Here is a 27,995-nt window from a genome sequence, read left to right as displayed (position 1 = left end):
CCTTATTTATATCCTACCTAAATCTCCCCTCTTTCAGTTTAAAACCACCACCCTTCATCCTTTCACAACAGGCCCTGCTGAAAGGCTCATCTCTGTGCCATGAGTGTTAGAGGATGTTTTCTGGGATGTGTTTGCTCTCTAACATCTGCACACAGCTGTTTGCAAAGCCCTCGTGGGGAGCTCTGCATTCCAGTCAACCATTAACATCTCCGGCCAAACACGAACACGCTCAGGCTGCCGGAGCCTTCCTGTGCAAGGTGAGCTCATCCCTCCTCCCTGCCCACACCCTGGCTCTGACAGGTCACCTCTGGCTCCTGCCTCTCCCCCGGGAGGTCCCTTGGTGTCCCCATCCTCCTCTGCTGCCCAAGCCTGGCTGCTGCTGCAGGTGACAGCACCCCCAGCACCCTCTCACCTCCACCTCGACTCCCTCAGCAGGAGCAGCCGGGTCAATCCTTTCCCTGGGGCTCAGAAATGATTCAATCAATTAAACCCTGGTGGAAGTGGGGTTCCCATCCACTCCCAGTCCCAGATGTGGTGCTGAGGGGCCGCTCAGTGTCAGTGGCAGCCCGGCTGCGGCTCTCAAAGAGTTAACGCCGAGCAGCACCATTAATATTCTCACTGATAACCCCAAATACCAGCCCTGCACGGCTGTCGCTTTCATTAGCGCCGGGAAAATGAGCCCTTCAAAATAGGACAGGCGGCCGGGGGGGGGCGTGGGGAGGAGGGCTCTGGGGCCAAACATGCGATTTTCCGTGCGATTGACGGAAATTAAACCGCCCTCCCCTGACGTCAGGGGCCGTGGGGCCGTGGTGGAGGATTCCCCAGCCCCCCTCGGCCCCGAGCCCCCCGGCCGTGCCCCGGTGGGCGCCCCGAGCCGGCAGCGGGAGGTGTGCGGGGGCTGTCACATCGCATCAGCCGCGGCCGCGCTCGGATCGGGTCCTGCCTTGGCCGCAGAGCCGGGTGAGGAGACACAGAGGCACTGGAGCGGCTGGCACTGCCAGGGGAGCCGGGCACGGGCACTGCCAGGGGAGCACTGCCAGGGGAGCCGGGCACGGGCACTGCCAGGGAAGCCGGGCACGGGCACTGCCAGGGGTGCTGGGCACAGTCGGGCATGGGCGCCGCCCAGGGATGGGCAGGACGGGCAGATGGGGTTTGGGGGTTTCCTTTTCAGATGTGGAAGGGAAGCGAGAGCCCCGCTCGGTGTGTGGGAAAGTTTGTCTTCTGTTGGGGAAGATGAAACGGGAAAGCCTTATAGATATGATTGCCTGGCAAACGATTCTGAGAATAAGGAAACTATAAGAGAGATTGAAATGAAAGCAAGCTTTGAGATAGCTCAGTTACTGAACAACTGGAAAACAATGGCATGGCCAGCTGAAGGTAATCCCCTTTTGATGGAACAACACCCTCTGCTTGCAGGCAGGCCCAAGGGTCAGAGCAGACCCTGCCAGCTTGGCAGAAGGGGCCCAAAGAGGAGTTTATAGGGCTTAAAATGTAACACAGTATGGTAATGTAGTGATTCTTACAGGCTGTATGGAAATGCTAGAGGATTTGTATCTTGTACTAGATTGGTTAGTGAGAATTAGAATATTCAACACAGAAGAAGATTTATTGTATTGTAATGGGAACCTTGCTGTCTTAGCACTTACTCTTACCTCTTGCCTTTTATTCTCTTACCCCTTTTACTCTCTCACCCTCTCACCCTCTCTCCCCCTCTCTTCTCTCAGCCTGCTCTGAGCTGTGTTTGGCAGCTCCCAGCAGGGCCCTGCCCCCAGGCCCTTTGCAATAAACCCCAAGTTCCTGACCTGGCTGCAGAGATCTCTGTCTCCATCTGTCCCCATCCTACCCCCCAACACTCCTACAGTCTTCCACGTAACCTGTCCAGGAGATGCAGAGCCCACAGTACCTCAGACCTCCTGAATTTTGCTTTACCAGGTGTAATCTGAGCCCCGGGGGCACTGGGACAGGAGGGTTCAGCCAGGGGCCGGATCCATTCTGCTCTCCAGCGCAGCCTCACAGAGGGGATCACAGGGAAGTTCCCAGTTGGATTGTTCTCTTCAGCTGTTGCATCTCCCAGTGTTTCAGCTGTCCAGCTTCTTTGGGATGCTGCTGTGGCCAGGGAGAGGGATCTGAGGAGATGGGGAAACTGAGGCAGGAGCCAGGTGCTTGGGTACAGGTGCTGCCCAAAGACACGATGGACAGGGCTCAGGGCTGGGGCTGTGATGCTGTTCTGTGATGCACCAGAGGAGCCCCAGAAGGAGCAGCTGCAGGGGTGGAACCACAGCCTGTGGCTGCTGTGGCACCCTGGCAGGACCACACTGATTTGTGGCACCGTGTCCCCATCCAGGTCTCATTACCATTGTGAGAAACAAGTCCTGCAAGATGCTGAGTGTGTGCCAAGGCCCCTCAAAGAATCTTGGAACAAGTTGGAAGGGATCTCAAAGCTCATCTTGCTCCACCCCTGCCATGGGCAGGGACAATTTCCACTGGGTCAGGTGTGGAAACAGTGTCAGCTTGGACACTCCAGGCCCTGTCCAAGCTGACCCTGAACAGTCACAGGGATCCAGGGGCAGCCACAGCTTTGTCCTTCTCTTCCTGAAGGAGGACACTGAAGCAGTTTATGTTCAAGCCAGGCATTAACTGGGGAATGAAGACCCACTCTGACCCACGCCCAGGGAGGGTGATGACCACGACAAACCTGTCCTGACCCAGAGAGACATCTCTGAGGGTGCCAGGAACCAGCCAGGACTGGAGTCCTGCAGTCTGCACGGTCCTGGAGGACACAGCCACGGCTGCTTGTCCAAGGAGTGTAGCAGAGTTCCATCCCATTTTTATGGACCTCTGTGACGGTGTTCTCAGGGGTCCGAGGATGAGGGAAGAGATGAGGATCTGACTCCATGTCTCACAAGGCTGATTTATTATTTTATGATATATATTATATTAAAACTATACTAAAAGAATAGAAGAAAGGATTTCATCAGAAGGCTGGCTAAGAATAGCAAAAGAAGGAAGGATAACAAAGGTTTGTGGCTCGGACTCTCTGTGATTGGCCATTAATCAGAAACCACCCCATGAGACCAATCACAGATGCACCTGTTGCATTCCACAGCAGCAGATAACCATTGTTTACATTTTGTTCCTGAAGCCTCTCAGCTTCTCAGGAGAAAAAATCCCAAGGAAAGGATTTTTCAGCAAACATGTCTGTGACAGACCTCCATGCCCATTGTATGGACCTCAGTTTGGGGGCTGTCCAGGCACAGAGCTGCCCCTGCCAGCCCCAGCCTGCTCCTGCTGGCCCAAAGGGTGCCCTGGAGGAGGCTGCCCTGCACCTGCCAGGGTGCCAGCACATCCCTCAGCCCCTGCTGCTCCCCCTGCACGGCACCAGCTCATCCCCACGGGGCATTCCTGGACTTGGAGTGGCCTCTGGAGATGTTCTGATCCTGCTCACAGCCCACCCCTCCCTGCCCTTTGCGGTGCCCGCAGAGCTCATCTTCCAATCTGCCCAAGCAGGGGCTGTCCCCAGCGGTGTCCTGGCACCCAGGCATGGGGTCCAGCAGGGGACAGCCCCAGCAGTGACCTGTGGGGAGGGACAGAGGTGTCCTCACCTGGCTGCAGCACAGCCGGGGCTCGCAGGGGGAAAAGAGGAGCTCACGCCAAAGCCAACACGAGGTGACACAGCCGAGAGGAGGAGGAGGGGGCTGCATCTCTGTCCCCACCTCTGCCGCTTCCAAGCTGATGTCCCCGGTGCCGGGGAGCCAAACCTGCGGCCGGGGGAGCCAAATGGCAGCGAGTGCGACCCGCGGGCCGGGCTGAGCCCTCGGCGGGAGCAGGCGGCAGCGTGTGTGACAAGCCAGAGCAGCATGGTGGATGGCAGTAATTATCCTGCCGCCCACAGCTGAAGGGGAGCATATGGTAAGGAAAAGGAAACTAACTTGTATTTTTCCGCACCCCCGGGCTCAGCCTTTCTGGGGCTGTCACAGTCGATTTGTGCTGCCTGAGCTGTTTCGCCCCGGCCGCCGCTGATCCGGCGGCTCCTCGCAGGCAGCGCCGGGGCTGGGGCTCGGTGCCCGCTGCTGCCGGAGCCCCCGAGCTGGGAACGGCGCCCCGGGGGCTGCGGCGGCTACGGTGCCGCTCCCTGTCCCTGTCCCTGTCCCTGCTGGGACACGGCAGTGACAGCCACGGTGCCGCTCCCTGTCCCAGCTCCCTGTCCCTGTCCCTGTCCCCGTCCTTGTCCCTGTCCTCATCCCTGCTGGGGCAGGCCAGTGACAGCCACCTTCCCCCTCCCTGTCCCTGCCCCTGTCCCTGCTGGGACACAGCAGTGACAGTCACGGTCCCACTCCCTGTCCCTGTCCCTGTCCCATCCCTGTCCCTGTCCCTGTCCCTGTCCTGTCCCTGTCCCTGTCCTGTCCCTGTCCCATCCCTGTCCCTGTCCCATCCCTGTCCTGTCCCATCCCTGTCCTGTCCCTGTCCTGTCCCTGTCCCTGTCCTGTTCCTGTCCCATCCCTGTCCCCATCCCTGTCCCTGTCCTGTCCCTGTCCCTGCTGGGACACCCCAGTGACAGCCACGGTGCTGCTCCTTGTCCCTGTCCTGTCCCTGTCCCATCCCTGTCCCCATCCCTGTCCTGTCCCTGTTCTGTCCCTGTCCCTGTCCCTGTCCCATCCCTGTCCCTGTCCCCATCCCTGCCGGGCCAGCCCAGCGGGCACAGGGTGGCACTGGGAGCTGGGTGTGCCAGGGGTGCTGCCGTGGGTGCCCTTGGAGCCCCTGGGGATGCAGAAGCCCTGAGGAGCCCTGGGCAGAGCAGGACACCCACGCTGGCAGGGCTGGGCTTGGGGAGGTCTCTGCAGCAGCCCTGGGGTACCCAGCAGCTCTGAGCTGTCTCTGCTCTCCAGCCTCACCAGGGTTTCCTGAAGCTGGGCTATTCCCCACTGGAGCTCCCAGGCAGCCCCTAAAAGCCACCACAGTCCTGTACAGAGCCCTCCCTGAGCCACACACACTGTGTGTGCTCTGGGCACCCATCTGTAGGGTCCTGGAATGGTTTGGGTTGGAAAGGACCTCAAAGCTCATCTTGTTCCACCCCTGCCATGGCAGGGACACCTGCCACTGTCCCAGGCTGCTCCCAGCCCTGCCCAGCCTGGCCTTGGGCACTGCCAGGGATCCAGGGGCAGCCACAGCTGCTCTGGGCACCCTGTGCCAGGGCCTGCCCACCCTCACAGGGATGAATTTTCCCTCCACTATGCAATCTAACCCTGCTCTCAGAGGGTCTCCATTGCACTGACACCCTGGCATGCTGTGGCCTCTCAGGTGGCCCCAAGGTGGCCAGGACGTGGCTGAGAGGGAGAGCTGCTGCCTCACTCCAAAGCTCTCTCCCAGCCCATCCTCTGTCCAAATCCTCGTGCCAGAAGTGAGCCAGGAAGCCGTGGAGGCAGCAGGCAGCTGTCCCTGCTGGAATCATGGTGGTTTCCATGCCAGCTCATGGCCAGTGGGGATTTCTCGGGTGTGGGAAGGAGTGGGATGTCTCCATGGAGCTGCCAACAGGCCTTGGGGTGGTGGATGCTGCTGATGTTGGCCTTGCTGTGACAAGGAGGGTCCAGTGCTGGAGCTGAGCTCCCTCAAGGCTCACAATCCCCTTGTGCTGTGGTGCAGGGTCACAATCCCCTCGTGTTGTGGTGCAGGGCTGTGTAGGAACCACCTGGGCATCCTTGGCAGCATTACCACACACTGGTTCACCTGCCAGCCGGGCATGGATTCACCCCTGGAATGCAAACTTCCATTTTTCACTGAGAAAGGGGAAGTGGGAGTTTCCAGCTCCTTTCCAGATCTGCCGCTGCTGCCTAGGGGCTCCTGGAAGGGCTGGACAGAGACACTGCTTCCATGCAGTGGGATATAAAACCAGTTTTCTCACTATTGCTGGTGCCTCACGGGTACAGGGCAGTGTCTGGGGGTCTGGTGTGGGTACAGAATCTCTGAGAACAGAGCTGAGCCTTGTGTGGGAGGTGGGGACCGTGCTCAGGCTGGTTTGAGACCTCAGCTCAGAACTCTTCAGGGTGAAATACCAAATCTGATCACCAGGCACCCTGCTTGACCCAAAGAGGGAGGATTTGCAGGGGTCTGCTTGGCACAGGGGCCTGCAGGTCACAGATGCAGCCCCAGCATCCAGGAGAGGTTATTTCCTTAGGAGTAAACTCCATGAGCAGGAGAGCCCACAAAGCCCTCAGCAAACCCCAGCAGGGAGAGGGGACATGAGGAGAAGAGGGCTGGACCCACAAAGGCCCTGCCCTTCCCACAGCTCCTGAGGTTGTGGGGGTGTCTGGAAGGCAGAGCTGAATTCCCAGGCTGGAGGAGGTGAAGGATGCAGCCGAGTTGTGCAGGGAACCCTTTCCTATGTCCCTCCTCATGCTGGATCCCTTGGGTTTGCCTGTGGGACACCAAAAGCAAAACCCCCACCCCAGGGCTCCCCACCGACCCCAAGGGCCCTTTTTTTGGGGAAAATTTTATTTGGGGGGGGAAACAACAAAACCTGAGCTTAACTGCTGCAGCCAGGGCAGAGGGAAGGGAGCGGTGGGGTGGGGTGGGGAGGAGAGGAGCCCCGGGAAGCTGCGGCTCGGTGCCTCCTCCCCCTGCGGGTCCCTGACCTCCCGTTTGCCTGTCAAGAGCGAGCTCCGCCACCGAAACACCCCCTGTCAAATTAGTGAGTCAGAAGACGTAAGAGAGACCACCGCTGCTAATTTGTACATTAACTGGTTCTGACAGAAATATTTCACAAGTGAAAAAACAGAAAATGTGCCTCAAGACAATGTGCAACTTCCGTACCAGCAAACTTCTGCTTAACTGTGCGGTGCCCGAGGAGGGGCCACCCCCGCCCCGCCGGGAGCCCCGCGCTGGGTTTGGCCCCGGGAGATGCTTCTGGAAGGCTGGAGCAGACCCTGGGCCGTGGGAGGGGGCGGGCGGCCGCAGAGTCCCCAGAATGGGGAGAGGGAGGGGAGGGCAGGGGATCCTGGCACCGTTATCCATCGGGAAAAGGGAATGGCAGGGTGGAAGGGGCTTGGGGAGAGACCCCTCCTCACCCACGATAGCGGGGTGCTGCCCCTCTGCCACCCACCCTGCTTCCCGCAGCTGCCCACATCAGGGTCTGCCGCTGTTTGCCCCCAGCCCAGGACAGGACCTGCTGGGGCTGTTCCCGTTGTCACCGTGAGGGACCAGCCGTGGGTCACCAGCTACGGCCGCTCTGCCGGGAACACCCACGGGCTCAGGCAGCTGCCAGCCGTGCCCACCCCGCCCCGTGCCCACCGGGGAGCGGCGGGGGGCGAACCCTGCCCGGGACCCACGGCACCCACGGAACCACGAGCACTGGCAGCTCTCGCCGCCCCGAGCGGCCGCGGCCGGAGCCGGTGCCGAGCCCCGGGCAGCGGAGCCCCGCGGGGCGGGAGCCGGAGCTCCGCGGCTGCCGGGGCTCCCCCGTGTCCCCTCCCGGTGCCCTCACGCCGTGCCCGGGCCCCGCGCGGGGCTGGCACCGGAGCGCGGGTGGGAGCAGGTCCTCGGGCCAGCAGCAGCGAGCGCATGATCTGTTGTGGCAGGTTCCCTGCAGCCTGGAGCCAGCCCCGAGCGAGCGCTGGTGATGGCTTTAATTGCTTTCAGATTCGATAGCCCAGCCCGTGACAGCCCGGCCCCAGCTGTGCCGGCCCGGACCCCGCGCCCGCTGCCCTCGCATGGAGCCCGTCAGGAGGAGGAGGAGGAGGAGGAGGAGCCGTCCCGCGGTGGGATCTTCCTCTTCATCCCGGCAAAGTCTTCTCCTTCCTCCCGTCTGTCTGGGTGACCCCCTGAGTCTCATCCCTGGGGAAGCCGGGAGGGACAGCGTGGCACCCAGGGATGCCATGGCAGCCCTGCTGTGCAGCCACCCAGCCGTGTGCCACCGTGTCCCCGGGTGAGCGCCCAGAGAGGCTCCACCTCGCCCTCTGCAGCTCTGCAGTTCCCCCGTTCGGAGCTGGGGGGATGCTGGAGGGCTCTGCTCACCCATCGGAGCTGGGTGAGGAAGGTGGCGGGTTCGCGATGCCACCACTGAGGCTCAGGCTGGTTCCCTTTGCCTGTGCCCTCCCAGCCCGCCCGGCCGTCTTGGGGGACTAGGGATTGCTCTTCAGATAAACCGAGCCTGTCCCAGATCTCGGGGGCTTTCTCCCTTATCTGGAGGGGGAAGAAGCTGACCCCAAGCATCAGGTCCTCATCCCACCGGCTGGTGGCTGGGGGGCAGCTGAGGGGGTCTCTGGTGTGGCTGGCCCTGACCCTCTGGTGCCTGTATCCTCCTCCTCCTCCTCTTTGCCGCTGCTGCCGTGGTCCGAGGTACCTCCCCCGCTCCAGCCCAGCCCGGGTGCAGGCAGCTGCAGGATCCGTGATGTTCCCTGCCTGGCATGGAGCGTGCCCGAGGGAGGCAGGATGAGCACCCTGGCACCCGGAGCTCACCCAAGCACGCACGGCCCTTCTGCAAGGCGGGGGCCCACCCGAGCTCCCCGCTGGCACTCAGTGACGGGGGTGCCCGTGCCCTGTGTCCCTGCTGAAGGGAGGTGCCCGGTCCCGTGTCCCTGCTGAAGGGAGGTGCCCGTGCCCTGCGTCCCTGCTGAAGGGAGGTGCCCGTGCCCCGTGTCCCTGCTGAAGGGAGGTGCCCGTGCCCCGTGTCCCTGCTGAAGGGAGGTGCCCGGTCCCGTGTCCCTGCTGAAGGGAGGTGCCCGGTCCTGCCGGGGGTGCCGGGCTGGGGATGGGGCTGGGACTGCCTGCAGGGACCCCCGTCCCTGGTGCCGGTGCACGTGAGCGCTCCTCCGTGCCTCGGCAGCTCCTGGCAGAGCCCGGGAAGCGGCGGAGGATGAGGAGGGGCCGCTCGCATCCCGATCCATTATTGCGGGCAGCGCCGGCGGGCGCCCGGGGCAGCGGCTGCATTATTGACGAAGGGGAAGGCAGGCCGGGGCGCAGGTAGGGACCCTCCTGCAGGGCTCAGCCCCGGGCAAAGCACTTCGCCTGCGCCGCAGAGCCGCAGAGCTGCCGGGCCTGGCCCGGGGCAGCGGCCGCAGCCGCCGCAGCCGCTCCCCACAGCCCCGTGCTGCGGCCGGGAGCGCCCCGAGCCCCGAGCCCCGAGCCCCGAGCCCGGGCCGGTGATGGGCGCTGGGCACCCACGGGCACCCGCGGGAAGGAGATGGAGGTAGAGGAGAGCACCCTTGTGATGCTCACGCTGGCGCTGCAGCTCTGCCCCCCTCACCCAGCGCAGCGCTGGTGCTGCTCTTTTTTAAGCTTCCCTCTGTCTCCAGGCGGAGATTTGTGGCGTAAAATGCACAATATGTTCTATCTGCCCTGTGGGAGCCATAAAATATTCACCAGCAGCTCCCATTATAGTCAGAGTGAATCACAGAGAGCGCTGGAGCCCTCGCTCCCTGACGGGCCCCCTCCCGAGCAGGGCCTGGCGGGGCCGGTGCCCGGGCCGGCCCCACAGCGAGGAGGAGCAGCCGGGCCCACAGCGAGGAGGAGCAGCCGGGCCCACAGCGAGGAGGAGCAGCCGGGCCCACAGCGAGGAAAGGCAGCCGGCCCCACAGCGAGGTCCCGGCCCCACAGCGAGGAGGAGCAGCCGGGCCCACAGCGAGCAGCCGGTCCCGGCTCTGCCTCCGGGGATGTTCCCCGGGTCCAGCAGGTCAAGGGGTGGTGACCGCGCTGATGAGACGGCAACTGCCTCAGAGAATCCCAGACTGGTTTGGCAAGGAAGGGACATTAAAGCTCATCCCATTCCACACCCTGCCATGTGCAGGAACACCTTCCACTGTCCCAGGCTGCTCCAAGCCCCATCCAACCTGGCCTTGGGCACTGCCAGGGATCCAGGGGCAGCCACAGCTGCTCTGGGCACCCTGTGCCAGGGCCTGCCCACCCTTCACCTTCATCACCTTCACACGAGCATCCTTGTGTGTGCCCTGGGAGGAGCAGCACCAGGGCTGTGGGTGGAGGGGACCGCGGGATGGCAGCTGCAGTGGGGTGGGCTCACATGGCCCTGGCCCTGCCCTGCTCACGCTGTCCCACCAGATGAGCTGGTGCAGGGACACCCCTGGGGTGATTTGTGCTGCCATTTTTGCAGCCACAGCCCCTTGGGTGAGGAGTCACAGCCGTGCCAGGGCAGTGGGACAGCCCTGCCTGCTCCCTGCCCCACCTGTCACACCAGTGCCTCTGCTCTTCACACGGCTCTGTACCACAGCACTTCTCCATCTCCCCTCCACAGTGTCCTGCGGTCCATCCTTCTCTTCCATCCATCCTTCCCTTGACCGCTGCTCCCTCTGCCCATCCCCATCTCCCCCTCCACACCTCAGGCTCGAGACTGACAGAGCCAAGGGATGACAAATTTCCTGATGAAGCAACACCCTCCTCCAGAGCTGATGTGTCAAACACAATTTTATCTTTTGCCACACAATTATTTGTAATTATAAAACAGTTAATGCTGCCTCAGCCCTTGGGAATTGGGCACAATTAGGGTTTGATTTCACCTCCAGCCCTTCCATGGCTACACCACAGCTCTCAGCCTGGTCTGTGATGTTGGGGGTGTTCTGAGGGCTCCCAAAGTGTCCAGGCAGAATCACTAGGACAATGTGCCACAAACGTGTGCTTTCCTGAGGGATGGTGTCCCCTGCACCCCCAGCCTGCCCGGGTGTCCCCGGCTGCACCGGGCACTCCGGATTTGCTCTGGTGTCCTCCTGCCATGGCCGGGTTTGGTCCCAGGGCATCGCGGGGCTCACCGGGACGCGGAGCCGCGGCCGTGGGAAGGCAGGACACCATCACCCACCTGCGCTGGTCACCACGACAAGAGCCACCGCCGGGTGACCGCGCCATGTCCCAGCGTGTCCCTGGCGCTGAGCAGCACCGAGCGGGGCCGGGGCACCGCCGGGATCGCCATGAGGCGGCAGCGAGGGCGGCGCGGCCGCGAGGCCTCAACCCGGCTCCTGCTCCTGAACAGACTGAGGGAGAGGAGGGAGCGCGGCCGTGCCCTCCCCGCCAAAATTAACTCTCCATCTGTTTCTCCCTGGCTGAGGCTGATGGCTTGTGACAGGGCCTCCTGAATGCAAAGATGTTTCGCCCGGAAAAATCTATTACAAGTTGCTGTAAGAAAGAGCGAAATCCTCTCCTTCTGTCTCTCCCTACTGGTCTCAGGGTGCCCACCCCGGGCGAGAGCAGCCGGGGCCGCCTGCGCTCAGCCGGAACGCTCCCCCCGCGCCAGGCGGCCCCGCCGCCGGACACAGGCACGGCCGGAGCGGGGGAGCAGCGAGGAGGGAGCAGCTCCGGCATCCCCAGCCCGGGCACGGAGCCAGGCATGCAGCGGGCACGGCCATGGAGCCGCCCGGCACGGAACGGGTGGGGAAACTGAGGCACGAGCGGGAGAGCGGCCATGCGGATGGTGGGTGCCCTCTCCCGGCCCTGCCAGAGAACACCGCTCATTTTATGGGATTTCTGCATTTTGCTTTTGTTGTGCTTTATTTCCGCCCCTCTCTGTGCTCGTGCATCCCCAAGTGCAGGAAAACTTCCAATTCCTCTTTTTTGGTGCTCAGCTCTCCCCCCAGCACCGACTGTCACTGCTCCACGGAAATGCCTTCAAGACCCATTGCTTTGACCCCCAAACCGCCCACTCATCCCTTTTGTTCTCTTCCACAAGAAAACCAAACAGCTTCAGTAAAAAACAAAACTTTATTTGGTCCATCAGAACCTGAGTTTGAAAACCACCCATGGATAATTCATATCATACAGGGATTACTGATCTGATTTACAATTGATAAAATATCCTATGATTTTGAAGAGCTGGACAGTATTTACAGGGTTAAAAATATTCACAGCTCAGAAAGACATAAAGAGAGAGGAGAAAAAAAAGTGAAGGACAAATCATCCCAAGGAGGAAGGAGCTGGAGAGAGAGAAAACAGATCAACAAACAGAAATACAGACAGAGCTTGGCTCAGCAGCCCCAGCTGGGGGGGCTGGGAGGTGCCAGGGCAGCCCATCCCCCCTGCCACCCCCGATCCCCAGGGGACACAGAGGGGCACACCTTGCACCCCCTGCCCAGCCCAGCTGCTGGTGCAGGGTTGGGGGCGCAGGATTTGGGGTGCAGGATCCCCCAGCATGGCCCCTGCCAGAACAGGGTCCAGCACTGCCCATCAGCCCCCCTCAGCTGTAAATCCACACAGCTCAGGGAGGAGACAGTACACAGGGGAACCCCCAAACCACACACACACACACACACACACACACACACACAGAGAGAAACACACACACACATGTCAAGTCAGAGAGCCACGAAGCCCTGAAAAGGAGGGGTGCAGCTCCCCCCCAGGATCAGCCCCCACCTCGGAGCACCCACAGGGCCAGCAGCACCCCGAGGTGCAGCCTTTGCCTTGTGCTCACTGCCTCCCACAGCACTCGGGCTCCGGAGGAGGGGGCTCTCTGTTCCCCCCCAGAACCACCCCCTCCCCAGCACATGGACTCGTGGTAACTCTGGGTCGGTACCTGCTGCCCAGCCTCCCTCCATGGGGCACGGGGGGGGCACAGAGGGCAGTGCCAGGGGCTGAGCCCAGCTCGGGCCATGGCTTCTCTCCAGGCACTGCTCCCACGGCTGCCTTTGCATAGTAACACTTGTGTGACAGGGACAGGGGCCCTGGGTCACAGCCCCTGCCTGCAGCACCCCGGGGCCCTGCTCCCCACCCGGAGCCGAGCAGGAGGTGGTGAAACCTCTGAGTTTCACCCCAATTACAGCACAGCCCCCTCAGCAGCAGCTTTCTGTGCCCTCTCCCCACCAGCCCCAGCACCCAGGATGGGTGGGGGGTCCCTGGCAGGGGTGGCACCACGGCAGCGTGACCCTGGCACCCCCCAGCCCAGCCTCAGCACCACGCTGGTCCCGACAGCAGACAAAGGGGACAACAAGACAGAGGGAAGGGCCCAGGGACAGACGGAGGGTCACACAGACGGACAGACATCAGAGGTATATTCTTCTTTTTGCAGCGCCAGTGCCCTGGTGCCACGGGAAGGGGCAGAGTCCTGAGCGTGGTGCCTGGGAAGGGTCTTGACAGCAACCTCCAGCCCCTCCCTGTCCCACAGTCCCCAGGGCGGGTAGAGGGCACCGGGCCCAGCGCAGGAACGGGGCAGGTGGGATCCTGAGATGGCCCCGTGCCCCCAGCCGCTCCTCCTAAAGTGCCTGGGGGCAGCGGTGCCAGGGTGGCTGTGCCAGGGTGGCCGTGCCAGGGCAGCGGTGCCAGGGCTGGTGCTGGCCCTGAGAGCTCACCCCAGCCCCGTGGCGTGGGGCAAAGTGCTGGGGGTGCCACTCCAGCTGTGCCCCACAGCTCAGCGCTGGTGGCTCAGGGGGGCACCCCGGGCCAGAGGCTCGGTGACAGGAACAGGGTGGTGGGCAGGGGAGGGGGAGGCTCTTCGTCATAGGGGCCGGGGCCCGTGCAGCCCAGCGACCTCGGGCGTGAGCAGCGGGTTGTGGGTGCCCTTCGTCAGCATCCAGTCATTGAGGAAGGCCTGGGTGGCTTTGCGGTGCGCCAGGCGGTGCGTGATGGAGAAACCAGCGTTACCCTCCAGCTGGGACAGGATCACCAACACCTGCCTGAGGAGAGAGCCAGGGGCTCAGGGCAGCAGCCTCCACCCCTGCAATCCCACCTCTGTCCCGGCAATGCCACCCTGTCCTGGCAATCCCACCTCTGTTCTGGCAATCCCATCCTCTCCTGGCAATCTCACCTCTGTCCCAGCAATCCCATCCTGTCCTGGTAATCCCATCCTGTCCTGGCAATCCCACCTCTGTCCCGGCAATCCCATCCTGTCCTGGCAATCCCACCTCTGTCCCAGCAATCCCATCCTGTCCTGGCAATCCCACCTCTGTCCTAACAATCCCACCTCTGTCCTGGCAATCCCACCCCTGTCCTGGCAATCCCACCTCTGTCCTGCCAATCCCACCCCTGTCCTGGAAATCCCATCTCTGCTCTAGGAATCCCACCTCTTTCCTGGCAATCCCACCCTGTCCTGGCAATCCCACCCTGTCCATGCCTCCCTGCCAGCCCTGGCTCTGCCATTCTCCTGCCTCCTGCCAGCCCTGGCTCTGCCTTTCTCCAGCCTCCTGGCAGCCCCTGTGACCCACCCCTGCCTACCCCAGACCTGTGCAGGGGGGGGACGCTGTCCTGTGTCTTGAGGCTGCCGCGCGTGGACACCACGTTGAAGCTGTCGGTGCAGTCGCACTGCACGTGCAGGTAGGACTTGGGGTGTCGGTTCTCCACCACCACGATGAGCCCTGCCCAGCCATGGGTCAGGTAGTAGCAGGTCATCCCCTCACGGCCCTGGGGCACACAGCAGGGAAGGGGATGAAGCTCTGGGCACCCCCATTCCAAAATCAAAACCCCTGCCCTGGCATCCTCCACTCTAGCCAAGGGCAGCCCATCTGCTGGGGTGCCCCACGCTGCCCCAGGGAGCAAAGGGGGTGGGCATCCAGGGGTGGCAGCCAGAGCTGGCACAGCCCTGCCCAGCCCCTGCCCAAGGACCCCACAGGTCCAGGCTCCCTCTGGCAGCATCACCCCCTCCCCACTGCAGCCCCCACCCTGTGCCCCCCACCCACCTCGTGGCGCTCGCCCTTGTTCTCGGTCAGCAGGATGATGGCATCTGCCAGCGTGGTGGGCTGTGCGTCCACCTGCTCCACCATCACCAGGCGGGAGCTGTAGATAGCCAGGATGTAGCTGGAATAATCAGTGGCTGGTCGGCTGCTGGTGGGACTGGAAGCTGCAGAGACACCCAGAGGAACAGGGATCAGGGAACTGTCACCAAGGCCACAATCCCATGAGCGTGGTGCTCCTGCATGTGTAACATGCAACAGGCAATCTCCACCCTGAAGAAGGTCCCCATGAGGAGGACTGAGGGCTTTGGCACCTCTCCCTCTCCCAGGGCCCCTCCATGGCCTCACCCTGGGCAGCAGGGCCGGCCAGGGCAGCGCTCCAGTGGTTGAAGGCACAGCACACCACGGCGTACTCGCCCGGCTCCAGCATCACGTCGCAGTTGACGAATTTCTTGACGGCTCGTTTGCTGTGGGCCATCAGCCTGCCCAGGCTCAGCTTGTTCCCACTAGTGAAGGTGGCCCGGAAAACCATGATGCACAAGTCCAGCAAGTGGCTGTCCACCGTGTCTGACCTCCTGTGCCAGGAAGGAAGGGTCACACGTCACCCAGGACACAGGCAGCAGTTCCAGGGAAGAGCTATCCCACTGCCCCAGGAACCAGCCCTGCATTCAGGAGTTGGGTTCCAGCTAAACATGAGCAGTTCCCAAGATATGGAGAGATGGGGGCCCATCCCTGAGCTCTGTGACCCCGAGGGATGCCAATGTGTCTGGATTTCTTCTGGGCCCACAGAACCACAGAATTGTGGAATCATTAATATTGGAAAAGTCCTCTAAGATCAAGACCATTAACTAACCATTAACCCAGCACTGCCAAGGTCACCACTAAACCATGTCCCCAAGTGCCACATCCATAAGATTTTTAAATCCTTGCAGGGATGGGGACTCTATCACTGCCCTGGGCAGCTGTGCCAGGGCCTGACCACCCTTTCAGTGAAGAAATTTCCCCAATATTTAACCTAAACCTCCCCTGGTCCAACTTAAGGGTGTTTCCCCTTGTCCTGTCTGAAAGCAGAGCCTAACCCCCAAGTGGCTGCACACTCCTATCAGGAAGTGGTGCAGAGCCAGAAGGTCCCCCCTGAGCTCCTTTTCTCCAAGCTGAGCCCCCTCAGTTTCACTGCCCTGCCCAGCTCACCTGCTGCCCTCCTGGAAGAGGGCAAACTCCAGAGCTGCACGCTCCAGCACCGTCAGCGACGTCACCGTCACCGGCCCGTTGGCCTTGTTGGGGAACATGCCCTGCACACGCACCTCGTGCCAGTCCGAATGGAGCTTGCAGATATCCACAGAGTCAAAATACCTGTGGGGAAGCTGGGCTCAGTCCTGATGGGGCACACTGCACGCTGCAGGACACCCACATTCCCTAGGCAAGACCAGTCCTGCCTGCCCCATCATGACCCCACGTCCCGTTTTCCATCCCTGCCCCATCATGACCCCACATCCGATTTTCCATCCCTGTCCCATCATGACCCCACATCCCATTTTCCATCCCTGCCCCATCATGACCCCACATCCCATTTTCCATCCCTGCCCCATCATGACCCCACATCCCATTTTCCATCCCTGTCCCATCATGACCCCATGTCCCATTTTCCATCCCTGCCCCGTTGTTCCCCACCCCACAGCTCTGCTCTGGCCGTGCCATACTTGATGAAGTCGCTGTACTCCATCCAGAAGACGCCCTCGCTGCTGCCATGGGGCATCAGGTCGTGGCGCAGGGGGAGCGGCCAGTGCGGCCACTCGTCCGACCAGCTGCCGTTCCAGGAGAAGCGGCCCCAGGGGTTCCGCAGGCGCAGCAACCTGGGAGGGGAAGGGGAAAAGTGTCAGAGACTCAGGAGGGAGGGGAGACCCAGCCTGCCCCCCACAAAGCTCACCCTGTGACTCCTGCCTTCTCACAGCATCCCAGAACTGATGTGTCACCCACATCGTGGCCCCAGGTGTCCCTGTCCTGCAGCTCTGCTCCTGCTGCTGCTCCCTCTGCCCTTCCCTGCCCAAAGGGCCTGCTGAGAGTGACACAGCTGAAAATACAGCTTCCTATAGCAGCCCAGATGTCAGGGTGGCACCCATTTCTATCCCCCCTCCATTCAAAGATGAGCAATATGCTCTGAGCATCTCAGTGAAGTGAGAGCTCAACTCAGTCCTCTGCATCTTGTGACATAGGTCAAACATTCCACCCCTGGACATGGAGCCAGCACCAGGCAAGGACAGCTCATATGATAACAGCATTCATGTGACACCCCAGGATGGTGTCATCCTTGATGGCCTTGAGGATGTGACACCAAAGAATCCCCAGTTCACCATGCCCTCAGCTATCCATCCCCAGGTTTCCTGCTGGTTCTGCAGGCAGGAGCAGCTGCAGAGGCACGGCAGGCTCCAGCCCGAGCTCACCTGAAGCCCTGGACATCCCTCACGTCCAGGATGGAATAGGCGTGCCGGGGCCGGAGCCCCATGCTCTCGTAGGCCACATCATCCACCTTCATGTTGCCCCCGCCGCAGGACGCGCCCATCAGGAACCTGCACAGGGACACCAAACCCTCGGGGTCCTGCCAGGCTTGGCCTGGGGAACCTCATCCCTGCTGCTCAAAGCGTGGGACACCTTCCTCCCAGGAGGCTCCTGGATGCTCCCACTCTGCAACAACACTCCTGGGATCAGCAACACTCCCCAGGCAGTGCCCAGCCCTGCCCCAGAGCTCCCTCCCCTTGCCCACATGCACGCTGAGCCCAGGCTCCAAGGAGAGCTGCTTTGCACTGGGGAGCTTTGCCCCAAACCTCTCCCAATTTCTACCAGGCCCCAGGGTCCTGCCCACTTCTGCTGGCTGGCAGAAAGCCATGGAGAAAAGCAGGGAGTCCATCAGCTAGACAAGCTGGCAGGGGTGAGGACACTATTGGGGGCAGGAGGTCTGCAGCAGTCAGGTTTAGGGGGACACCATGTGCTGGGAGCTATCCATCCATGTGACCCCATACCCCAGCCTTCAGCCCTTCAGCAGGAGCTGCCCTCTTGCCTTAGTGATGAGCAGGAGGTGTCTGGTTTGGCTGTGCCCCCTCTAGACCAGTGCTAACCAGGTGTCATAAGCAAAGATGTCACATACAGGTGGGAGACATGGACAGGGTCAAGCATTCACAAAACAGAAAAGCTCAAAGCAAAGGGCTCAGTGCCACTTCCTAACTCCTGCAAGACATCAGTGACGTGCAGTGGAAGGTCACCAGGCTCTTAATTTCATGAGAGAATCACAGGAGAAATAATTTCTTAGAGCTTTGAGTGGGAGCTCCACCAATGCTCCAGATGAGTGGCACGGGTGGTGGACTCCACCCCAGGTGATGCAGTGACCCCTGTCCTGAGCCTCTAAAGACAAGAATGTTCCCCCTCACCCCCTCTGCAGCATCCCTGCTCCTGCCCCACCTTACCCAGCCTCCTTGGAGCTGAGCATCTTGGCCCAGATGAGGTCGGTGTCGATGGGCTCCTCGCGGGGGTTGGTGGAGCTGACCTGCAGCATGAGGCTCTCGCAGGGCGCCCCGGTGAGCGTGGCCAGCCCCTCGATGGCGCGCCCGGCCTGCAGTGCGAAGTACGAACCGTGCAGCTTGGCCAGAGCCTTCTCAATGAGGGCCACCCACAGCTGCTTCCTCTGGGCCTGCAGAGACAGGGAGGGACATGTCAGCCCTGGGCAGGGGGTGGGACAGCCCTCCCAGCCATCCCTGCCAGCCATCCTGGCTGGAGAGGCAGCAGCAGAAAAGCCATGCCAGGAGCTGGTCCCCTTGGCCATGGGGGACCCGTTCACTCTTTGTTCAGTGTTTTGTTGCTGAGTTCAATTCCCCTTGGGAAGTCCTGGAATGAACACCCAAGAGGCCTGGGTGCTGACAGAGCTGCCCATCCTGAGCCCCTTCTGTCCCCTTCAACCTGAACTTAGAACCATTTAATAATGGAAGCACACACCAAGGCTCCCAGAGCTCAAGGAGCATTTGGACAACGCTCTCAGGAACAAGGTGGGATTGTTGGGTTGTCTGTGCAGGGCCAGGAGTTGGACTGATAATCCTTGTGGGTCCCCTTCCCACTCAGGACATTTAGGATTCCGTGATGTGGAGCACATCTGGAACAGCTGCCTTTGACTCACACACCTCTGCAAACCCAAACCAACACCCCTTTGGCAGAGGAGGTTCCCCAGAACACACCCACCCAACTGATTGGATTCCACCCAGGCAACACAGACACTGCTTCAAGGACAAGCTCCAAACACTTGGACTGGCAAAGTCCTCTACTCCAGCACATGGAGTAACTACAAGGCCTAATTACAAGATGCAAGTTTTTTCCCAGCAAATGGGGTTTGGTATCCGGTGCTTGGAGAGCAGCAGGAAAAATCACTGGTACATTGTGCCTGTGTGACTCACAGGTGGCAGCCAAGAGCTGGCAGAGGAAAGGAGGGCAGTGAAGATTTCTTTCTGACGGATAAAGAGAGCTTAAAAGTGCTTTTTGCTGGTTTTTAGGTCCCTCACTCAACAAAATCCATGTTGTTTATTTCTGCCTGAACCACAGCCAGGGAGCTCAGATAAGAGCCTGATTTTCTTTTATTTTTAAAACTCTGATTTTCCTTTTATATCCCCCACATCCAGCTCCCACAGCTGAACACTCAGCAGAAAAATCTCATCACGATTCAGATGCTCCTGGAAACAGAGGCAAGGCAAGTCCAGCCCATGTGAAAACCTCAAATCTTAAAAAAGCTCCAAAAGCAGACTTGAAATTCATGAAAGATGGAAGGAAAAGGTAAAAACCTTTTAGGGTCAGGGTAAATCTTATGCTGAAATAAAGAAATGCATCTGTATCCTCTGTCTACTGAGAGACAGAATGTAGACACAAACTCCTTCTTCTCTCCTTCTCTGAAGTTTGATTCCTGTCCTCACATGGCTGTGTGTCAAAACCCAGAGGACTGGATTTGCAGAATGAGATCCAAGCCAGCAGCCCCAGTCCCTGTCTCCTCCTGACAGTGGTACTTTGTTTTCTTTGGCAGATTTTGCCCCCCCGAGTTTCAATAGAGACGTTCTCAGTCTCCTTCATGGACATGATCCCAGCAAGAGCCCCTGGGCCTGGCAGGCAGGGCAGGGCAGAGCAATGTCCTGGAGGGGCTGAGGGAGCTCCACTGACCCGAGCAGATGCCACCCCAGCGTGCTCAGAGCAACTGGGCACTGGCTTGGAACAGGCTGCTCCATGTGCCATCCCCTTCCTTCTCCACAGGCCCTCCCTGGCACAGCCAAGCTGCCAGACCTCCCCTCAGAGGAAAGAAACAGCTTTCCCTCATTCCCTCGCAGTGCAAAACACAGGTTAAAGTGTTTTCATTTTATATGAAGGATAAGGGTGGCTTTCCCTGCAAGTGAAGGGTCTGTGGTGCAAGGAGTGAGGGAAAAGCAACTGTAAATGAAATTTCTTCACTGCAGCCTGGGAAATGCCAAAAGGGGTGTAAATAGATGGATATTATGGCTTCAAAGAGTTCAGCTGTCTTGAGGACACAGTAAAGAGCAGTGTCCTGAGCTGCAAACAGGGTGCAACCAGTGCTGGATCTTCCATTTGTGTCACAGCATGCCCCAGCAACTCCAGGCCTGGGGCAGCTGGGAAGTACCTGCTGGGAAAGGACATGGGAGTGCTGGGAAGTACCCACTGGGAAAGGACCTGGGAGTGCTGCTTGGCAGCAGCTGAACGTGAGTCACATGTGCCCAGGTGGGCAAGAAGGTCAGTGGGACATGGGATAACATTGAGGGGCTGGAATGTGTCCAGAGAAGGGAATGGAGCTGGGAAAGGGCTGGAGCACCAGGAGGGGCTGAGGGAGCTGGGAAGGGGCTCAGCCTGGGGAAAAGGAGGCTGAGGGGGGACCTTGTGGCTCTGCACAGCTCCTGACAGGAGGAGACAGCTGGGGGGTCGGGCTGTGCTCCCAGGGAACAGGGACAGGACAAGAGGAAACACCCTCAAGTTGCATCAGGGGAGGTTTAGGTTGGATATTCGGAAAATTCCTTAATGAAAGGTGGTCAGGCATTGGAATGGGCTGTCCAGGGCACTGGTGGAGTCACCATCCCTGGGAACATTCAAAAAACAAGTCCATGTAGTACTTTGTGGCATGCTTTAGTGAGCAAGGGGTACTTGATCAGTGGTTGGACTTGATGATCTTTGGGGCCTTTTCCAACCTTAGTGTCTCTATGACTCTAAATGCAGGACAAAGTAGGTGCCTCACATGAAGCCCAGCAGAGCCTCTTCTCCCTGCCTGTCCTGGGAGTGCCTGGAATGAGCCTCCCTGAGCCCTGGGGCACTGCCCATATCCCCGTGGCACTGACCTGGGAGAAGAGCAGGTAGCCGCACTCGTCGCAGGGCAGCATGTCATCCACCAGCACCGTGGTCCACGTGCCGTCCTTGCACAGCCGCACCTGGTAGGCGCCCTCGGGGCACAGCGTCCTGGTGATCATCACCCGCTCCACCAGCTCGGGCCGCTCGGCCAGCACAGCCAGGGCACTCAGGAACCTGCCGGGCAGGCGGGGCGGCCTCAGCGTGGGCATGGGGCATGGGCAGCACGGGCACGGGGAACGGGCATGGGCAGCACGGGGAATGGGCATGGGCAGCACGGCCAGGGTGCTCAGGAACCTGCCGGGCAGGCGGAGCGGCCTCAGTGTGGGCATGGGCAGCACGGGCACGGGGAACGGGCATGGGCAGCACGGGGAATGGGCATGGGCAGCACGGGGAATGGGCATGGGCAGCATGGCCAGGGCGCTCAGGAACCTGCCGGGCAGGCGGAGCGGCCTCAGTGTGGGCATGGGCAGCACGGGGAACGGGCATGGGCAGCACGGGGCATGGGTATGGGCAGCACAGGCATAGGCAGCACAGGCATGGGCAGCACGGGGCATGGGGCACCGGGCATGGGCAGCACGGGCATGGGCAGCATGGGGCATGGGCAGCACAGGCATGGGCAGCACGGGGCATGGGGCATGGGCAGCACAGGGCACAGGGCATGGGGCATGGGCAGCACAGGCATGGGCAGCACAGGGCACGGGGCATGGGCAGGATGGGCATGGGCAGCACAGGCATGGGCAGCACTGGGCACGGGGGCACAGGGCATGGGCAGCATGGGCATGGGCAGCATGGGGCACAGGGCATGGGCAGCATGGGGCACGGGGCACGGGCAGCACAGGGCACGGGGCATGGGCAGGATGGGCATGGGCAGCACTGGGCATGGGCAGCAGGGGCATGGGCAGCACGGGCAGCATGGGGCATGGGCAGCACTGGGCACGGATCACAGGGCATGGGCAGCACAAGTCACCCGACCACGCAGAGCTGGGAGGGGGTGAGGCAGAGCATGGGCTACAGCCTGGGGGCATAAAGGGGTTTGAGTAGGGCTGAGTGGGCAGCGCTGGAGCTGGAGGAAGAGGAGGGAAGAGGGAAGGGGCCGGAGGGTGTCAGTCGGCTCACTGGCCCCTACCAGCAGTTGCCCAGCAGCCCCTGCAGGATGTCCGAGGGCCGCGGCGTGCGGAACACCGACCACTTCACCGAGCGCTCCTTGAAGATGCTGCAGTTGATCTCGTGGGGGCGCAGCCACTGCTTGACCCGCTGCTGCACGCTGTCCCCCTCCGGGAACCCCACCGACTTGGGCCCGGGGGGGAAGCTGTCATCCACAAAATTGACTTTGTTCTGTGAGGGCAAAAGGCAAGAGAGCATCAGTGGATCATCAAAGGAATGTTTGAACATTTACAGAGACTCCAGAATTGTAATTTTGGGTGGTCAGTCTCTCTGCTGGGAGCCTCCCAAAGGCCCTCAGCCACTCCTCAGCCCTGGACAGCAGCAGCATCACCTCTGCAGGGCCCAGCAGGGCTCTCCTGAGCTGTCCTTGCCCAGCTGCACACAGAGCCTGCCCCAGCCAGGGCCCTGCACACAGGCAGGTTTCTGTAGGGCCCCAGCCAGGGCACACAGGCTGGGATGGGCTCTGTGAGTGCTGGCAGGGACAAGGCTCCTCTCAGGAGGGAATGTCCAGGCCCAGGGAGATGCTCAGGGAAGGAGAGGGGGCAGAAGAGAGCAGTGCTGGGGGCAGGATGAGGGCACTGTTGGTGTGTGGGAGGTGCCGGGCACAGCTGGGCATGGGAACACTGTCCTGAGTGCCCGGCTGTCTCTGCCCTGCCCTCTCAGGCACAGCACCACAACATCTTCTCTTGGTTCTGCTCTGCCCTGATATTGTCACTGCTATCTGCAGTGGGAGCAAAGGATTTTTTCCCACCATGTGCTCGTCCACACAATGGATGTTTCGCCTTTTAACCCTTTAGCACCTCTCAAAATCTTCTTAATCAACTCTTTCTTCGCTGTCCACTCGGGACTGGGGGGTCTGGAGAGCCTCCCCCTGCCCCCACGAGAGACAGCAGAGCCCCCAGCCCTCCTGCCGGGCCCAGGCAGTCCCTTCCCAGCCCTACAGGGTGACAGGACTATGCTGGTGTCTGCTGGCAGCGCAGAGATGCATCCTGTGCTTCAGGTCCAGCATTCAGCCTTGCCTCAGGCTCACCTCTCTGGTTTCAAGCTCCTGGCTGTGACTCCAATCTGCCTTTTTCTGTTTCACAGGAGCCTCCCTGGGCAGGGACCGTCTCACACTTTGTGCTGGTGCTAAAAGCTGGGCTGTGGGGGGCCTTGGCTGCCTCCACAAGCAGCAAAGCCCGCAAACAGCAAGGCTCCGAGGAGCCACCTGGCATGCAAACACACCTCAACCAGCCTTGTCCCTGCCCCAGAGGGGACACGCTGGGCTTGGCAGCCCTGTGCCAACCCCAGGCACATCCATGGGGGATGGGAGGGGCAGCTTTTGCAACTGCATTCAGCCAGACCACAACCAGGCAAGCAATTTCAGAGTGAGGGTATCCCAGGTCCCAGCCCTCCGGCAAGAGCTGCTGCATCATAAATAAATAGGATAGTGGAAGGGTAGGTAATCCCATAGGCATTAACCACAGGGATGGAGGCACAGAACTTCACCAAGTGGAGAAGGGTGGCTTTTTCAGTCTAACACAGGGTGAAATGAGAACAGGTGTTTCTTTGTTATTGTTAATTAAATTAAATTTAATTCTTTCAGCAAGAGCTGACTCTGATTTAAATTAGCTTTACTCACACCCAATTAGTAGTTGACCTCCTCTTTTGTGGCAATCCTACCTGAATGCTTCCTTTGTGGTGCCCCAATCAGCAACTCCAGCTCCTCTTTTGCAGGAGGGTGTTTTTCAGCTAATAGCTGTCCTGCTCTCTCAGGGAGCATCTGCCCTGTGCAGCTGAGGAGCAGCCACCAGCCTGGCTGGGGACCTGGCTGTGACCCATCCCTGCACATGGATCTCTGGGCTCTGCAGGAACTTGCTGTGCGGGGCTATGAGGACACGAGGGAGAGGATTCTCCCCCTCTGCTCTGCCCTTGTGAGACCCCAGTTTTGTCCATCTCTGGAGGACTCAGCATAACAAATACGTGGATCTGTTAGAACAGGTCCAGGGGACACCATGGAGATGCTCTGTGGGCAGGATCCCCTCTCCTCTGGAGCCAGGCTGAGAGAGCTGGGGGTGCTCACCTGGAGAAGATTCCATGGAGACCTCAGACCCCTTACAGTGCCTAAAGGGGGCTTATTAGTAAGAGGGAAAGCAATTTTTCACATGAACAAGGGAATGTGAAAATTTTCACTGATGAGACAAGGGAAAACTTTTAAACATAAAGGGAAGAAATTTGGACTGGGTACTGGAGAAAAATTCTTCCCTGTGAGGGTGGGGATGCCCTGGCACAGGCTGCCCAGGGAAGTTGTGCCTGCACCATCTGTGGAAGTGTTCAAGGCCAGGCTGGACAGGACTTGGAGTAACCTGGTGTGGTGGAAGGTGAGGTGGGTTGGCAGGGTTGGAACGAGATGAGCTTTAAGGTCCCTTCCATCCCAAACCATTCTGATTCCATGATTCCAGTGGAAGAGGCCAGCTCTGCACTGCTCCCCAACAGAAGAGAAAGGGTAAAGCTAAAATAGGCACCACACACTGAGAAGGGTTGGAAAAGGCATCCCTGGAATAGCAGAGGAAGGAAAACCCACAGCAGGAGCTCGAGCAGAAATGCTGGCAGGGAGCAGCAAGAGGAGCTGCTCCACATGACGTGGGGCAGGGGGACAAACAGACGGAGCAGAACTCGGCCAGCCTGGCTCCTCCAGGCAAGGCTGAGCAGCCTGGGCAGCAGGGAGCTCACAGGGACCTCCCCTGCCAGCCTGACCAGGAGCACAGGGACAGGTGCAGCACTGTCCCTCCACTGCTGCCAGGCCTAACCTCACACCTGAACAGCGCCAGAGCACAGCTGGGGCTGGGCTGGAGGGGGAATTTTGGGAGATGGATCTCACAGCCCATTACTGTGGGTTAAGGAGCACAACAAGCTCAGCTGTGGGACAGGGCAAGGCAGGCTCCCCTTCCTGGCAGTGCCACGCTGCTAATTCAGCCTGGCCATCATCGTGATTCATCCTTCAGGCCTGATTCCTGATGGAACAGATGTTCCCTGCCTACAAAAGAGGCTATTCACTTGCTTAAAAGATGGGGATAAGCAGAATCTGGGTCTCTGCTATAAAGACACCCACGCCTGTTAGGAAGGACACAGAGCAATTTAAAAAAACCACAAGCCCAAACAAGATCATTCTCAGAGCTTCCCTCCTGAGCCAAACATCTCTGTTCCCTGGACTGTGCAGTGGAGGCACAGGAATGGACACAATCCTCAGACCAGGCAGGAGAAGCCTTGTTTGTACGTCAAAATGGGACTGCAACTCCCTCTCCATCTGGTCCAGAAGAGCTGGAGGCTTCCCCCAGAAGGAGGCCAGAGAAAGCAGCATTCACAGGAGCTTTTAATGCCACACAGGGAAAAAAATTGAGGCCAACAGAGTGGTGTTTGAGGCTGAAACCCAACTGACTGGACCAGATAGCTCACAGTGGGAAGGTGTGTGCTGGCACGTCCTCCTGAGACCTTCAACTAGAGCCAGCCTAGAGCTGCAGCTCAGCTGCCTGCCCAGAAAGGGGGAGCCATTTGTGCTGCACCTCTGCATTTGCAATACCCAAACCAACAACACCAAGGCCTGGCCCATGGTTCTGAAACACCTGCAGCTGCTGGCAGTGGCAGTAGTTCCTCTGCCTGCCCTCTCACCCCGAGCCTCTGCTTGCTGCATCCCAGGTTTCCTGCATCCATGCACAGTGTGCCACCAGCAAACCTGGGCACACTCTCTGCCTTTCCCACCACTAGACACTGGAAAGAGATGGAATGACCACCTAAGGATGTCCCTTCATCCCAGAAGTTCTCTCTCACTGATTTAAAATACCACACTGGCTTTCAGAGCTAACAGGCTTAGCGCAAGGTTTTAGACTTCTTCATCCTTGCACCAGGAGTGGGCTGTATGGGCTGTTTTCACCCTGGAGATCACTCTGCACCAAAATACGACATTTCAGTGCCAACAACCAGCATGCAGCTGCTGCAAGGGAAGATCCCTGGAGCCCAACGCATGGAAGATGCTGCCCCACACCTGTGGGAGAGGCAGGACCAAGCAAGCACTGCACTCACCTCCCGGCAGAAGGTCACGATGTTTTCCCACAGGGCTTTGGCCTCGCCCTCATCCGTTTGCCTCCTCTTCTCCACGTGCATGCTCTCCCTCCTCTTGAGGGGCTTGAGGCCCTTGTGCTGCGCCACGTACTGCTGGGGGGTGTGGCAGGCGCCGCAGTGCTTGGCCTTGCCCTCGTTGAGCAGGGTGCAGGCGGGGCAGGCCCACTGGCCCGGCCTGTCCTGCGCCGCGGCCGCCGGGGCCGGGAACAGCCGCGCCACCTTGCGCGCCGAGGGCGCCTTGGCGCCGCACGAGCAGCCGGGCCTGTCCCTGTCCCTGTCGCAGGCGCCGCAGTCGGGGCAGCGCGGCCCCGGCTCCCCGCCGTGCTCCTGGAAGCCGTGCAGCTTGGAGGAGCCGCACACCTTGCACTTCTGGGCCTGCGTGGGGTTCTTGAGGGTGCACTTGGAGCACGACCAGGTGGTGAAGTCGGGGCTGGAGGGGCTGCACGGGGTGAACCTCACCGAGTCTCCCACCAGGTTGATGGTGTCGCTGCCTTTTTGGGTGCTGCAAACCTCGCACTTGCTGGCGCCGGCGGAGTTGAGCAGGGAGCAGGAGCTGCACTTCCAGTGGGACGGAGTGACCTCCATCTCCTCCTCCAGCACGCTCAGCCGTTTGTTGGACAGCAGGTCCGGGAAGCGTGCGGCAGGGGCGGCCCTGGCCTGACCTTGGGGAGAGCCCTTCTGCCCCACGGCGCCCGTGGCCGCGGGCTGGGAGCCCTCAGGGCCCGGCATCTGCAGCTGTGGGGGCACCTCCCGCCGGCTTCGGGGCACGGGGTTGTTCTGGAGCCCCGGGGAGAAGGGGCTGAAGGCTGGGATCTTCTGCACCTCTTGTTCCATAGCCACAGGGCCCGGGGTGGCCACGGCATCACCATCAGAGATCTCTGTGGAGACCGAAGGCTGCGGGGTGGAGGGGGCCATGTGGAACCCGGCCGGGGTGATGACTTCAGGGACGACCAGCGCCTCTGGTGGGATTTTGGGCAGGGAGAGCTTGCGTGGGCCACCGCAGGCGGAGCAGGAGTTGGCCACGGGCGTGTTGTGCAGGGTGCAGCGCTGGCAGGCCCAGCCGCTCTCCAGCTCTGCTTCATCGGGGCTCTTCCCCTCTGAGTCCTCACTGCTGCTTTCTGCCTTGGCAGCCTCCTCCTTGGACGTGCCCTTGGGCTCCATCAGCACGGCAGGCTTGGGCAAGATGCCATTGATGACGGGCAAGGGGGAGCCACCGGGTCCCGGCTCCGGGGTGAAGCCACACACCTCACAGGTCTCCTTGCCCAGAAAGTTCCTGAAGGTGCAGCGGGCACAGGCCCACTTCTGCTCCTCCACGCTGAGGCGCAGGATGTGGTTGAGGTCGGGCTTCTGGCGGGGGGCCTCGCAGATGGAGCACTGCCGCTGGCCCACGGGGTTCAGGAAGGTGCAGCGCGTGCAGGACCACTCGCGGACGGCAGCCATGGAGCCAGGAGAGTGGGAGTGGCTGCAACAAAGAAGACACAGCGTGAGGCTGAGGCCAAGGCCACCCAATAGGCAGAGGTACCACGTGTTTCCTGGGCTGGCATGGTCAGAACCTTGCTTCCAGGAAGAGAACAGCCATCAATCTAGTCACTGCTCTATTGGTGCTTGATCCTCTGGCACTGACAAATTCTCCAGCTGTATGGCAATGCATTGGCTTCCATCCAAAATGCTCCAGGAAGGGCAATAGAAGCAGCTCAGCACCCACTGACCCCATTCCCACAGTGGGGTTGTGCCCTGTAAGCAAACACCATCTCTGTGCCCAAC

General features: G+C 60.5%; 1 protein-coding gene across 5 annotated transcripts in view; it reads right to left on the bottom strand.

Moving 5' to 3' along the window:
- Positions 1 to 11,675: 11,675 nt before the first annotated feature.
- Positions 11,676 to 27,995, bottom strand: part of CAPN15 (calpain 15) — a 58,418-nt gene continuing 42,098 nt past the window's right edge. For all 5 annotated transcript variants that reach the window (XM_058035811.1, XM_058035810.1, XM_058035812.1 and 2 more), the window contains 11 exons: positions 26,193 to 27,693; positions 22,096 to 22,304; positions 20,960 to 21,143; positions 18,053 to 18,276; positions 17,036 to 17,161; positions 16,295 to 16,447; positions 15,786 to 15,947; positions 14,943 to 15,169; positions 14,601 to 14,761; positions 14,147 to 14,325; positions 11,676 to 13,601 (listed from right to left, as the gene is read on the bottom strand). In XM_058035811.1, the coding sequence (XP_057891794.1) occupies positions 13,424 to 13,601; positions 14,147 to 14,325; positions 14,601 to 14,761; positions 14,943 to 15,169; positions 15,786 to 15,947; positions 16,295 to 16,447; positions 17,036 to 17,161; positions 18,053 to 18,276; positions 20,960 to 21,143; positions 22,096 to 22,304; positions 26,193 to 27,693 (3,304 nt within the window). In that variant the 3' untranslated portion in view covers positions 11,676 to 13,423. The remainder of the gene's footprint in view (positions 13,602 to 14,146; positions 14,326 to 14,600; positions 14,762 to 14,942; positions 15,170 to 15,785; positions 15,948 to 16,294; positions 16,448 to 17,035; positions 17,162 to 18,052; positions 18,277 to 20,959; positions 21,144 to 22,095; positions 22,305 to 26,192; positions 27,694 to 27,995) is intronic.

The sequence above is a fragment of the Melospiza georgiana genome, chromosome 16 (assembly GCF_028018845.1).
Source record: "Melospiza georgiana isolate bMelGeo1 chromosome 16, bMelGeo1.pri, whole genome shotgun sequence".
In the NCBI taxonomy this organism is placed as follows: Eukaryota; Metazoa; Chordata; class Aves; order Passeriformes; family Passerellidae; genus Melospiza; species Melospiza georgiana.
This window is presented reverse-complemented; position numbering and strand designations above follow the sequence as displayed.